This window comes from Nelumbo nucifera, chromosome 7 (assembly GCF_055504915.1).
Source record: "Nelumbo nucifera cultivar China Antique chromosome 7, China Antique-T2T, whole genome shotgun sequence".
Lineage (NCBI taxonomy): Eukaryota > Viridiplantae > Streptophyta > Magnoliopsida > Proteales > Nelumbonaceae > Nelumbo > Nelumbo nucifera.
The window spans coordinates 820,670-833,941 of NC_142655.1; the positions used below are offsets into that span (position 1 = coordinate 820,670).

The following is a 13,272-nucleotide window of genomic DNA, read 5'->3' on the forward strand; positions in this document are numbered from 1 at the left end:
GTATAGATTTTCTCGAGGGTAAGGTTTTTATGTCCCCCTCTTAGGTTTATTTCTTTAGAATTAATAAATTTGTGATGGCCCTCCACCGGGAGTAAATTTTAGGGGTTTGTTTTTTATTTACAAAAAAATTAATAAAATTATTATGAATTTACAAATTCTGATACGTTTTGAAATATATTATGAAAACGGTAAGTTGGGTTTTTTTGACCAAATTGTCCCTTTTAATTGAATTGAGAAGGGATGCAGAGCTTGCTATTCATTTTCTTTCTCCTCCAGAACACTGATTTCTGGTTTGTTTTGACTTTTAACTCAGAGACAAATATGTAACTCTAGTCTGTTTGGGTTCCATCTAAGATATAAATCTATCCGTTGTTCACTCCTCTCTGCTAACTGCCTAACCCAAGAGACAAATATGCAACTCCACCCCTACCCCATTTATTTCACTCCAGTCCGGCAACTACAGTAATGAAGGACGACGAACGATGGCTACAGCCGCTCTTCACTTTGGTTTGTTTTGACTTTTAACCCCAAGACAAATATGCAACTCTAGTCTTTTTGGGTTCCATCTAAGAGACAAATATGCAACTTCACTTCTTTCTGCTAACCACCTAACTCGAGAGACAAATATGCAACTTCACACCTATCTCATTCACTTCACTCCAGTCCCACAACCACAGTATGACAGTAATGAGGAACGACGGACGATGGCTACAGCCACTCTTCACTCCAGTCCACGGAGAGAAGATCCTCCAGGCTCCAAATTTAAAACCCCCTTTTCTACGGCTCTGGAATCGAATTCTGAACGTCTTGATTCAATTCCAAATTAAGACCCTGCAACTTCGAGAAAATGTACAAGGTTTCAAAGAAACATAATAAGGACTCCCCTTAACATATAGTTAAAAAAAAAGAGCTTTTTCTTTTCTTTTGATAAATTGGGATTTTCATTTCTCAATACTAATCAAGCGCTAAAGGCAAGCTGTAATTTTGAGATCATAACGTAATCTTATTTGCTCTAACAGCACATCCTTAAAAGGTGTTTTATTTCTGTTAGTGTAAATGCATGTTTACAACTTGCAAAATCTTAAACTCTACATTTCTGTGAAAATGGAATTGAGAAAGTGTACATGGAGATTATATTGATTAATCTCCAATTTTCAACAGAGATCTAGTGAAATAGGCCTGTTTGTGGTAATTGGCAATCAAGGCTTCGGTGCTAATGATCATTTCAGTAACTCAAATGAATCCAATCTAAATGAAATTAATTTTTTTTATTTACGTCCGAACCATTAACGTTGAGATTAACCATGAAATTGGGGTTAACTGCTAAAAGCCTAAGATTCTGGCTCGATAGGGGAAATTGAGGGACAATGAGAGGAGGAATAATATGAAAGAATATAGGTCTGCGGGCTAATAATTTAGTTGGGGGTATTTTAGTTCAGAAAAAAGCAAAACATCTCCCGCTCGTTGTTTTGACTGTTTTTTTTAACCCTTTTTTAAATGTATCTGATTTTGTTAAATGACCAAACTTCATTTTTTATGTAAAAAACCCTATAACCAATATAAATTTCGACCTTGCGGTTCAGATTGGTTTGCACCTACTTGGTTGAATGTCCTTGTTATTCTTCTAGAAATCGATAAAAATGGATCACACGAGAGAATGGGAAGAAAGAACGTTTATCTAATGGTATTAAGTTAATTAACGAAGTTAAAATAGAAAGTGGTAATTGAATAATCATCCTGCAGCTTGACTCAGCAATCCTCTCATAATTTTTTTCATGGTCAGACCGGAAAAACCAGGAACCAGTCACCTGACTGGTTTCGTTTTACCCTAGAACTGTCATTTTGGCCAAATACTGTTGATTTGGTCACCAAACCGCTGACTCGGGCGATCGAATCGTTTGAATTGTCCAACGGTTTTTATTTGTTTTTTTTTTAAATGTTTTTGTTAGAACGGGCTGTCTGTTTAGTTCAAATGATCGAATTGTTCAACCTGGAAACTAGACCCCTGAGCGGTTCGCTGTCTGGTTCGATTTTAAAAACCTTGATTTTTTTTTACCAAGCTATACCTTAACAATCAAATCTTGGGCAAGGTACATGAACAAGCATTTGGAAACTTGGATGAAACATATCCCTTCATGGATGCCGAGCCTATATTCTATAAGTTGGACTTCATGGTGATGTTTGAGACACATGCCATTTTCCTAAAAAGTGGTTACATATCAGCACCATATTGACGTTTTGAAAATGGTTTTCGAACCACTGTTGACCTAGATCCATTCGGCCTGGGAATTGTCCAGGCAACCAATTCCATTTTACCCTAAACCTAGTCCCTGGCCAAAAATTGTTGAATCGATCAATGACCCATTGACCTGGGCGGTTGAACTGTTTACTCATTTGACCCATACATTGTTTTTTGATCATTTTTAATTTTAATTATTTTTCATTTTTTTGTCAAAATCCATTCAAATTGGACGGTTGAACCATCAACCCAGAAACTAGTGGCCAAAACGGTTCCTGTTTTGGATTGTTTTTTAAAACATTGGTTTTGAGTTTTGGAGTGATGATGCTCTTTGTTTGGTTGGCGTTACCTTGGAAAATGCTGAAAAAACGACCATGGGAAGGTGTGTCCGTGAAAACATTAAAAAGGGTTCTTTCCTATGCTTTTCTTTTTTTATACCATTCCAAGCAACAGTTATCTGACATGGCAATGAAAATTGGAAGAATGACAGTTAAGCCCAGCATCAGAATTCTTAGGCCAACGTACAATTGGAGTACGTGCTAGCTTGGAATTGATGTCAATTCACAGGTGAATAGGGTGGGGGTATTTGACATTATGAATTATTATAGGTGGGCAGCGGAATTCAGAATTCTGCAGTGAGCTGCAGTCTACTTTTCCTATGAAAATTCTTTTTAAGTGGCAGCTGAATTGGGATATGCTCCCCACAGCCACATCCTACTGTGTATTGAGAACATCTCCCATGAATAATAACATACAAATATGGGAGATATTCCCGATGTGCAACTGGTATATGCTCTGAGGTTGGTGTAAGGAGCAGATCCGGATTCGTGGTAGCTATGGAACTAAACAAAGAACATTATCATTTTTATACCATTGCATCACCGTTTTCTAATGAAATCAAACACCATCTGTCTCAATCTGTTCACACAATGTGGGCATGATCTATGATGTAAAGTAAATATTTCATAAAAAGACAAGTGGAATAACAATTCAAATACAATAATTAAGGCTTTTTATCCTTTCTTTTTTCATGGGGGTGAAAAGGGATGTTCTCCATTGGAAGATGTCTTCGCATGAAGAAGATGGCAGTTAAATGGGACGACAATACAACTTATCCTCTAATAATTCACAGTTGCTTTGATTGCGTCCAAGATCTGCAGTAAAAGATTGCAATGTTATTACAACACCTCAAAGTAAAGATAAAGTATATGTAAAAGATTAAAATCAACAAACCTTGTTTTTGGTGGGCATAAAGAAGGGTTCGAAAACCAGCGGGAATGGAGTGTCAAGACCACAAACTCTAGCGACCGGAGCTTCTAGCTGCACCCCAGGAGAAGAAAAAAAAAAAACATTTTATACTGTAATGGAGATATACTGCAATCTGCAAAGAAGAATCAAAGAAATAGCTTCTGGACAGCGTATGGATCTCCAGAAACTCATGTTATGCTACCCAACATCTTGTGATTCTTAAGTTTCTACCTCTGTTTATCCCGGTGCATTTTAAGCAAATGTTGCATGGACTCTCCTATATGGACAACGTATCTGTCAGAAGAGCATTGTGAATTCAACCCTCTACAGACTCTTGAGGGGACTCTACTGCTGCTTATTTGACATAATAGAACAGCTAATGTGGAAGACAAATGCCATTTTCCATACAAATTATTAGTAACAAAAGCAACATCTTTTTGTAGGTATAAAATATTAGAATTCAAACAAATAAGAACTATGTTAATGGTTTATACTTTTTTGCAGACATGTCTCATCATCATCTAAGCCTTATCCCAACTATAGTCGGCTACATAAATCCTGTTTTGGTGATTTGTTCTGTGCCATATCTATAGTTAAATAATGAGCACTTCTTTGACCCATCTATAGTAACAAAAGCAACATCTTTGACCCATGTCCTTTTTGGTCTGCTCTTAGCGCTACTAGCCTTTTCAACACTTTCTCATGTCTGTGAGTCCATATTCATGAGTCAAACACTTGGCATGTAGTAGGGTTTCTACTACTACATGCCAAGTGTTTCTACTTTGAGTCAAACACTTGGCATCTAGCTTTTTCAACACTTTCTTTAGTCTAGAACCCTGATTGTAGTAGGGTTTCTACTTTGAATTTTCTGATGTGTGAGATTTTATCAAAACCCATAGTTTCCTACCAAGTCTACTTTTGGCATGTTCTCAATTGATTTTAGACATTTTGCAGGTTTTTGTGTCTTTTGTTGATTCTTTTGAAGATGCACAAAGCAAAGATGAACACATATGCTAGTCTGATCATAGACCTAAAATGCAACATTTGTAGAGTGTATGTCTAACCAGTAGGGCATGTCAACAAACCGATCAACATTTTCAACCAGCATTGGAACCATAGATGGGTCCAAAAGACATATAACATATAATTCATTTAATCTTTTTGAACCTTTGAAGAGAACTCCAGAGTCTAGAAGAAAAGAAATGATAAAATTAAATGTTTCAGATGCCACTGATTACCCTTAAGAAGCAGCGTTCAGCAATAGATGCAGAAATTTCAGCACCAAACCCTCCAGTCACAGGGGCCTCATGACTAACCTATCAATAGGAATGTGTCAACTGCTTAGCAATTATTGTGCATACTTAATCAAGATATATTTTGCAGGAGACTGTACTCACAAGAAGTCTTCCTGTCTTTCTGACTGAGGCTTCTACTGTTTCTTTGTCCCAAGGTATTAAAGTTTTTAGGTCTATCAGTTCACAAGAAATTCCATCCTGAGAATATCACATGGAAAATTAAATTCAGTGTCTTAGGGACAACAATATGTAGAATGGAATCACTGCAAGCACATTTGATATTACAGTTACCACAGTCAGAAACCATCTACCTTCTCTGCATCAATGCAGGCCTGTTCCATGATTGAAAGCTGAGCACCCCAACCAACAAGTGTTATGTCATTTCCATGGCAAATCACCTGGTAGATACAAGTGCAGTTTCTCATGATCTAGATTACTTATAAAAATGGCTTTTCTCTTTTTGATTGGTAGCAAGGTCAAATGATTTTATCAAAGGAATAATGTAGAAACAAAAATTAAACCACAAATAAATGCATCCCTCCCTAACCCTTTTATAGTGAGTTAATCTGCTAGACATTGACTGATCTTTGTTAACATCTTTTTGAGATATTCATTCTTGGTACCAAAGATATTGCCTCTAATAATATGACATAATGTTAATGAAAGATCCATCCTATCACTATATTACTTGATAATACAATTGCAATGATACAAGAGAATTGCATACCTCTGCTTGGGAAAGAGGTAACATGTAATCATGCTCGGGAACCTCTTCTACTGCCAGGCGGTAGAGCCACTGAAAATGATTAGTGTATTAGTCAATGAAACTGTAAATTGCAGAAATCGTCAATGAAGATAAGGTACACGAATTAAGATTAAGATGTTATCTAACATTTCAAAATTTGACAATACACTTTGGGATACTTCACCAGTCCCAGATAATGAAAGGACATCTAAGGCACAGCCAAAGCACCACAATTGTGATATTGACAAATTAACATTTACGACATCAAATATGCTTTAGTGCAGGACTGCAGTGACTTCATCCACTGCCTTTTAATCTTTTGTATGTTTGTTTCTATGATTTTTTCCACCACAAAAAAAAAAAAAAGTTTCTATGATTTTGAAATAATTATTTTCATTATTTGCTGAAGGTGGATATCAGAAGACAGGATTCGGTTTGTGGGAGGAGTTTGTGTTAGGGACTAGGGGCACACACCAAAGCCCAATGAAGCTTTTGCATGGGCTTGGAATTTTGAGCCTTGGAAAGTCAGAAACCAACTCAGGTTCATCTTGGCTTGAGCACTCTAGCCTGGCTCAACCGAACCCAAAGCCTGGCCAATATACCATATGTGTTATATCCCTGTGTATATATTATGTGTGCACTATTATCTACACGATACCAGGCATTGGGCTGGACTCTGGAGGACCAAATTTTATGGTTGGGAATGCATTTGCCCCATACCTGATCTAGACCTCTTGCAGTGCTATTCTGTCTCCCACCCTGACTATCAGGAGGATTATCACATGGAGATATTTGAGAGCACAAGTGCTACAGACAACATGAAAAGAAAGAAATGCGGAGTATTTACTGGTGTGGAACAGTTCTCTGAAACGCTCACAAACCACAGAGCTATATGGTGGCTCACTGGGTTCCTAGAAGAGATAAGATTAGATACTTTTCTGTAGATGACACAGTAGGATTGGACTTTTATAGATTCCTCTTCAGCACACAGATTGTTCCTTCATCTAGATCGGTTGATTATGATAAACCATCCAAGAGCTAAAGCGTATGCTACAAGGGATGTGTGGAAAAACTAGAAAGGATAGGATTAAAAATGAAGTCATCTGTGGGAACTTAGGAGTAGATCTAATAGGTGATAAAATGAGAGAAAGTAGACTCACATGGTTTGGTCACATGCACAGAATACCATCAATAGCACTCGTAAGAATAAGTGATTTGTTGCAGGTTGAAGGGGCTAGAAGGGCTAGGGGTAGACCAAAAAATACATGGGTAGAAATAGTAAAAAATGATTTAAGTGCCAATAATTTAGCAATGGATATGGCTTTAAACAGAATGGAATAGAAAAACAGGATGGAAGGGGGATTACAGGTCATGGTAGGTTGGATGAGAGCTGGAGGGATTGAACCATGGCACTTTAGTGTTGGCAGACGGATGAAACATCTCATTCTGTTGGATGTGGAGATCGGCTAATAAGCAAGCTGATCCTCTAGTTATGAGTGATAGTAACAAGGTTTAATCCTACCAAAGTAGGGTTTCCCTGGGTTTTTAGTGGTTTGGCTGGGCTGGAAAGGGATGTTGTTTATTTCCCTATTGGAGATACTGATGTATGTACTTATCATTTCTGTTTGTTATCTGCTATTAACAAAGCTCTTTTTCATGTTTGTAAACAATCAAAAAGGGAGAAAGAAAAAATGAAATTGTTATGGCTGAATGGTAAACTAAATGCTTAAATTCAGGGCTTTCTATATGGTAATGCAACTTCCTGACACCTACTTGAATTTCTATTTCCCAGATTTCTCTCTGTTGCATTTCCTCTTTTCTTTTATGTGTTTTATTCGTCAGCACTTAGAACCAAGCACAGTATAATCCTTCTCAGTCAATGGACAAGATGGATCATAGATTTCTTGTGAGCATCTTTCCCTTCAAAAATTGATATTGACTAAGACAATTTTAGCGTGTGGTTAACAAAAAGTTCAAATTTTGGGGATACAAAAAGGAACTTCTGATCCTGGAACTATCGTATCATTGATCAATACTATTTTATGATAAGGGTGCCCAATACCTTAGGCTCAAAAAAGATAACAGGATTTGGATCCCGTATGCTTGCCAACAACAACCCCTTTGCTTGATTTGGGCTTCGAGGGATTACCACCTATTACAAGAAACATTTTAAGAGCTTCAGAACCATAAATTGATTTTACACTGTCAGTGCACAGATCAAGAGAAGAAGAGTTGAAATATATTCACATAACAATTATGAGAGCTCATAGATCCATTTGAATCACCAATATGACAAGGCCACATCTTTTTATGGAAAATTATTTCAGCCTGACCATGTTTGCTGCTGGTAAAAGAAGAATAAGGGAACTAGTTGTTTAACAGAAAGAAAACTCACTTTAAGACCAGGAACATGACAGAAGAAAGCCTCTGGAGATTGTGAGTGATAATGCCCGCCATGGCCCACAGCTCCATAAGGAGATCTTATCGTTAAACCTGTGAACATCACATGCAATCTAAAGGTTGGATTTCAAAAGAGAAAAAAGTGTTACTGTAACCTCGAAAATTTTGTACCTCCACAATTGAATTGGTTCCCACTCCGGTATCTAAATTTGGCTGCTTCATTGACAAGCTACAGGGGGAACTGTGTGTCAACAAGATATCAATGTTTGGTAATTAAAAAAAATATAGATGAGGTAACATGCCTGATCAAAAGCAGGATAAATATAATCAGCAAACTGTATCTCAGCAATAGCTCGATTCCCCTAGCACATTAAACCAAACCGCAAAGATTGGAACCAGCAGGGTAAGAACCAAATCTAAATTAATTGAAAAATAAAAAAGGAGCAAATTAAGCATATTAAAAAAATTTACCATTGCTGCAAGTCCAATACCAAATCCAACAATGCCCTGCATGCAACGAGAAGTTAACTTGAAAAGCAAATTACTAAAATATAAAAACAGCATAAGGAAAGCATGGGTATATATTATAAACTTGGAATTAGTAAGTGCATGTGCTAGAACCACAGCAATCTATAAATATATAGAGCCAAGAGGATCAGGTAAAATGTTTTTTTTTTTTTTTTTAAGTTCACCAAACAAAGGTAAACAATGCAAAACAAGTTACCTGTTCACAAAGGGGAGTGTTAAAGACCCTATTTCTACCAAATTGCTCAACCAGTCCTGTCGTGCAACGAAAGACCCCACCAAAGCTAACGTCCTCTCCAAATACATAAGCACTATGAATAAAAAAAAGTAATCATTTAAGGAGGAAGAATGGTTTTAAATTTTCAGAAAGCTTCCGTTAAAGAGTATTTGGATAGCAAAGTATTGCTGATGACTAATTTATCTTGGCTATTTCAATGAATGAATTCAAGAAGAAAACAAATAATAACTTATATACTATTATACTTATCATACTTAAAAATGAGAAAATAATTTCTTCATACAGTTAATGAAAAAGGAAGAACTAAAGGATCTATCTTGTTCTTGATAAATGACATAATATGTACACCTCATATTTCACACCAATCTCTACCGAGTTATATGTTACAGTTACTGTTTACAAGTTACATGTGGCATGCAATTCATGGTTTCTGTTTACAAGTTCCTCCACAGTTCAACTTGATCCACTAGGTTAATATAATGAGCTGGATTTGTTGCACTATTTTGGAAATAGTCAAGCAAAGGAGATACAATCATACGACTAGGTTGTTTGTTGATCTCCTCAAACAACCACTGTGTACCGTTTTCACTTTGCAGGTGTTTGGCCTGCTCAATATAGCCCAAATTCGATTCCCTTCTCGGAAATTCCCATCAATGAACTACGAGGGTGAATTACATACTGTTACATCCGGTCTTCCTTGGATGATAAGATCAAACTGATCTTTCTTTGAAGTTCATATTGTTCTAGACAATTCATAGTGTTCAAGACAATATAATAAGTCAGCCAGAAAGCAATCAAAAGAAGAAGAACTGAAGTATAAAATCTCATGCATCAACCGAAGAGAGTAGAAATTGGCTTCGTCTTAGAAACATGGCTTTAGCCTGTCTTGTCTGAACTACAGAGTATAAGCAGGTAGTTAACGGGAAAAGGGGCGGGCGGGGGTAGGGAGTCAAGAAAACAGAAATCATCAATGAAACCTGTTAAAGCCCAGCAGTCCATCTCCATGACCTATTTTTGGAGGTTACGTGGTGTTTGAGAATTACAGAAGATAACATTTATAACTCATCAAAATTCTAAAACAGCAAGAGCACAGTGCACAGAAAGCCATTAAAACTAGGGAAACTTGGGTAGTGAAGAAAACACGATGTGGGTTATTTTGGGAACATGGGTTAGTGATTAGCGTACCGAGGATCGGTTTCTAGCGCGATGCGAAGCGCTTGGTTGATTGCAGTAAAGAGATTGACAGTTTTCCCGCTTTTTTGGAGCTTGGGTGGTTCATCACAGGTGGTTGAGTATTCCTGGCCCTTCCTACCAATCGAAGCAAATCTTCGTAATCTCTTCAAACAGGTCGCCATGAAAAAATAGAGAAACTCTGTTAAGTAAGGAGAAGGCGATCCTTATTTGAGGATTCCACTTTCCAAAGAAGAGGTAACGACAACAGATAACAGATACGAGACCCCCGTCTGGAATTACAGTTATAATATGGCTTTGTGTTTTCTTTATCACCAATAAATCTAAATAAATAGACAAAAATTAAAATTCAAACCTTGTGCCTAACTCTAAACTATATCTCATTCAAAATCATACGAGTCTACTCTTAAATAAAAAATACAATAGTCAAAACGATTTTTCTGAAAAAAAAAAACATGTTAATTATCATGTGGATTGTGGATAGATGTGTATCTGATTGGATCGGAGTGGATGAGATTGAGGTGTTTGCACGGATTATTAATACATTAGACTGAGACTGAGATAGAGATTGCTTCACCATTTATGGTATAGGCTCAGTTTGTCTGGAATGCAATTTTATTTGCGTAGAACAGAATCACGAAAAGAATGAATCAGAAAAGCGTAAATTATTTCCTGTTAGTGCAGTTTTATTTTTGTACTTTGTTCTTAGGAAAAATTCGTGATGAGTAAGTACCTTGTATTTTGGTTGAGTGATAATTTGGTATTTAAACTTTAAAATGTGACAAATCAATATTCAAACATTAAACCATGACTTAATTTGTAATTTAAAACTTTTGAAAATATCAAAAAGATGAAAGAGAGCCCTAACTCTTAATAGTCCAGATGATGAAAATGCCCTTGTTTGATGAATTGAATTCACATTGTTATCACGGGCCTAAATACGAACAAATTGGCGAGATTGAAGGCAAAGGAAGAGATCGGAAACCCAAGCTGATATCTTTCTCCTACGAGATTTGTATCTATTGAGTTGAGTATTTGGTTTTTTGTGCTATTCTACATTTGTTGTTTGAATTAACTTGTATTTGTTGTTTAGAAAACTCCAACCATTAATGGGAAGATAAAGTCTTCTTGTGATTGTGGCTTTGGATCTACAAGGCAAACCCAAAACACGAGGTTGTCTTCTTCTTCATTAGGACAAAAATTCTAAGGCCCTCATGTTCTCTTCTCTATTCTCAAACTCAGACCTTGCTCCCTCAATCAATAACAATTGTAGATTACCCCTATTTTGGCAGGCCAAATGGAAAAATAAAAAATAGAGAACTATAGAACAAATAAGATCTCAATATCAAAAGAACTGTTCATGGGGTGCTTTGTTCTATCATTATTTCCTTTTCGTCGTCGATTTTGCTAGCTTGCATCAGATTAAATCAGGGGATATGATAAGCGAGAATCAGATTTTAGTATTGGCAGAAGATGCCTTGGCCTTAGGCTTCTTCAGTCCAGACAATTCTACCAAGCGGTATCTCGATATATGATACAATAACAATTCTGTGTCGGTTTTGCTAGTACTCGGCTCAGGAGCAGATCTTGAGCAAAGTCAAAGCAGTCGATGCATCAATACCGAGATGAAGTGCTGAGCATAAACATGACTGGCCACAACCTGGGTAGCACGCTAGCGATGTTGACTGTCGAGTGCTTGTGACATAGAAGAGACAAGCGTAAACGTGATGGAGGTCGGCCAAACGGTTTCTGGTGGTGGTTTTCTCATTCTCGGGATAGAGAGTTGGGAATGTGAGCTTCAAGGTGCAGGTGGAGAGGTTGGGGTGAAGGTGTTGAGGGTGGTGAATGCCCATGACACGAAGCCAAAGGTTTCAACAAGCATGTGCCAGTTGGTTCACCAGTTGGCGGAGTGGTTGTCGTGGTGTTACTCATACGTCGGAGTTATGATTTTAGCAAACGGTTGATAAATAAAATTAGATGACATGAAGGGCATTCATGTCTTTTCATATGCTACTTAATGGTTGGTTAATAGCAGGTATTAGATTGTCGCATTTGAAAAGTTCGGGCATTAGATTGTTGCATTTTAAAGTTCAAGGACTAAATTGTCACTCGAGCCAAAGTACAGGATACTGATCAGGAATTTTCCCTATTTTTTATTGGGTTAAATACTTAAACTATCCTTATGAAGTGGATACAAACCTACCCTACTGTTTAAGAAATTATTTCAAGTACCCCTAACATTTTTGACAATGGACAAAATCTTCCTCTATTGTTAGCATGCCATTACAATTCGTTCCCATGTGATGTTATGTGAGTGATATAATTTTTTTTTTTAATTCCAAAATTACTCTTTTATAGTCAATTTTGCCATTCATTATTCTTCTAATATTCAAAATAAAACCAAACAGCAGTTCCTCCCAGGCTCTCACAGATCAAAACCTATATGCCAAAGAACGTGAGAAACACTCTCAAAACAATAACGTTGGTTGCTTAACACTAAAGACGAGAGAACTTACTCAAGTAAATTTGCCTAGTTGAAATTTCAAGAATCCATTGTAAAATGCCCTTGAAACATAATGTTGGTTGCTTAACACACACATGACACAATCCAAATTTAACTTTACTTTGCTTAGTCTCAATGAAGAAGACCATGAATAGTGTCTTCTTTAAAAGGATAATTTTGGAATTTTAAAATGTTGCAAGTCACATATAACTAAGGTTCAAAGTATCGATACGATACGAGTTTCGGCCGTATCGTATTGACACTTAAAAACGGCCAGAACTCTTTTTTTTTTTTAAGTTTGATTTTTTGGAAAGCTTATAACCTGTTTTTTATTATTAAAAAAATTGAGGGACCAGGTGTTTCGGACTGTATTGTTTTCAAAAGATACAATATCGATACTTTGAACCTTGCATATAACATTATATGGGTCCGTGGTACTAAATTGACAACTTTTGGGAATTCGGATACTAATGACATATTTTGAAGTTTAGAATTTACCCTCTACTACATCAAGGTCTACCGTCTACCCAAGGATTAGGGAGCAGAATTTACCCTCTACATATTACAAGGTTTACCCCAAGGATTAGGAAGCAATAGAAAATAGAAATATAGAATCAAATGATCATAACAAATTAATTAGAGTCGTAAATGGATCGGATAATCTTATCCGATAGTACAAACAAAACAAAGATACGAGTGAATCTCACAAATTTGAATTTGTTAATAATGTTAGATATCTGAATATGATTCAATCAGATTTTAACTTTTGAAAATTAGATAAAAAAATATAACAGTTTATATAAATAGAAAATACAAGTATTTTCTTCAACTATTTTCATTATATATGCGCATTTGTTTTTTATAAAAAATGAATAACATAAAATAATA

The 13,272-nt window shown here is 36.4% G+C and overlaps 1 protein-coding gene across 3 annotated transcripts; it reads right to left on the reverse strand.

Moving 5' to 3' along the window:
* Positions 1–3,101: 3,101 nt before the first annotated feature.
* LOC104597693 (2-oxoisovalerate dehydrogenase subunit beta 1, mitochondrial-like) lies at positions 3,102–10,191 on the reverse strand. 3 transcript variants are annotated; one of them, XR_016078651.1, is made up of 14 exons: positions 9,876–10,191; positions 8,652–8,763; positions 8,399–8,434; positions 8,230–8,289; positions 8,099–8,156; positions 7,923–8,020; positions 7,590–7,679; positions 5,510–5,578; positions 5,094–5,180; positions 4,885–4,980; positions 4,726–4,803; positions 3,719–3,764; positions 3,473–3,559; positions 3,102–3,393 (listed from the first exon to the last, which is right to left on the reverse strand). XR_016078651.1 is itself a non-coding variant. In XM_010259397.3 (13 exons), exons 1-13 carry the CDS (start codon positions 10,043–10,045, stop codon positions 3,358–3,360), a joined length of 1,077 nt encoding a protein of 358 aa, XP_010257699.1. In that variant the 5' UTR covers positions 10,046–10,191; the 3' UTR covers positions 3,102–3,357. The 3 variants fall into 3 exon arrangements, 1 of the variants encoding a protein (XP_010257699.1); XR_016078652.1 differs by lacking the exon at positions 3,719–3,764 and having other exon boundaries at positions 4,726–4,798; XM_010259397.3 differs by lacking the exon at positions 3,719–3,764.
* Between the last annotated feature and the right edge of the window lie 3,081 nt (positions 10,192–13,272).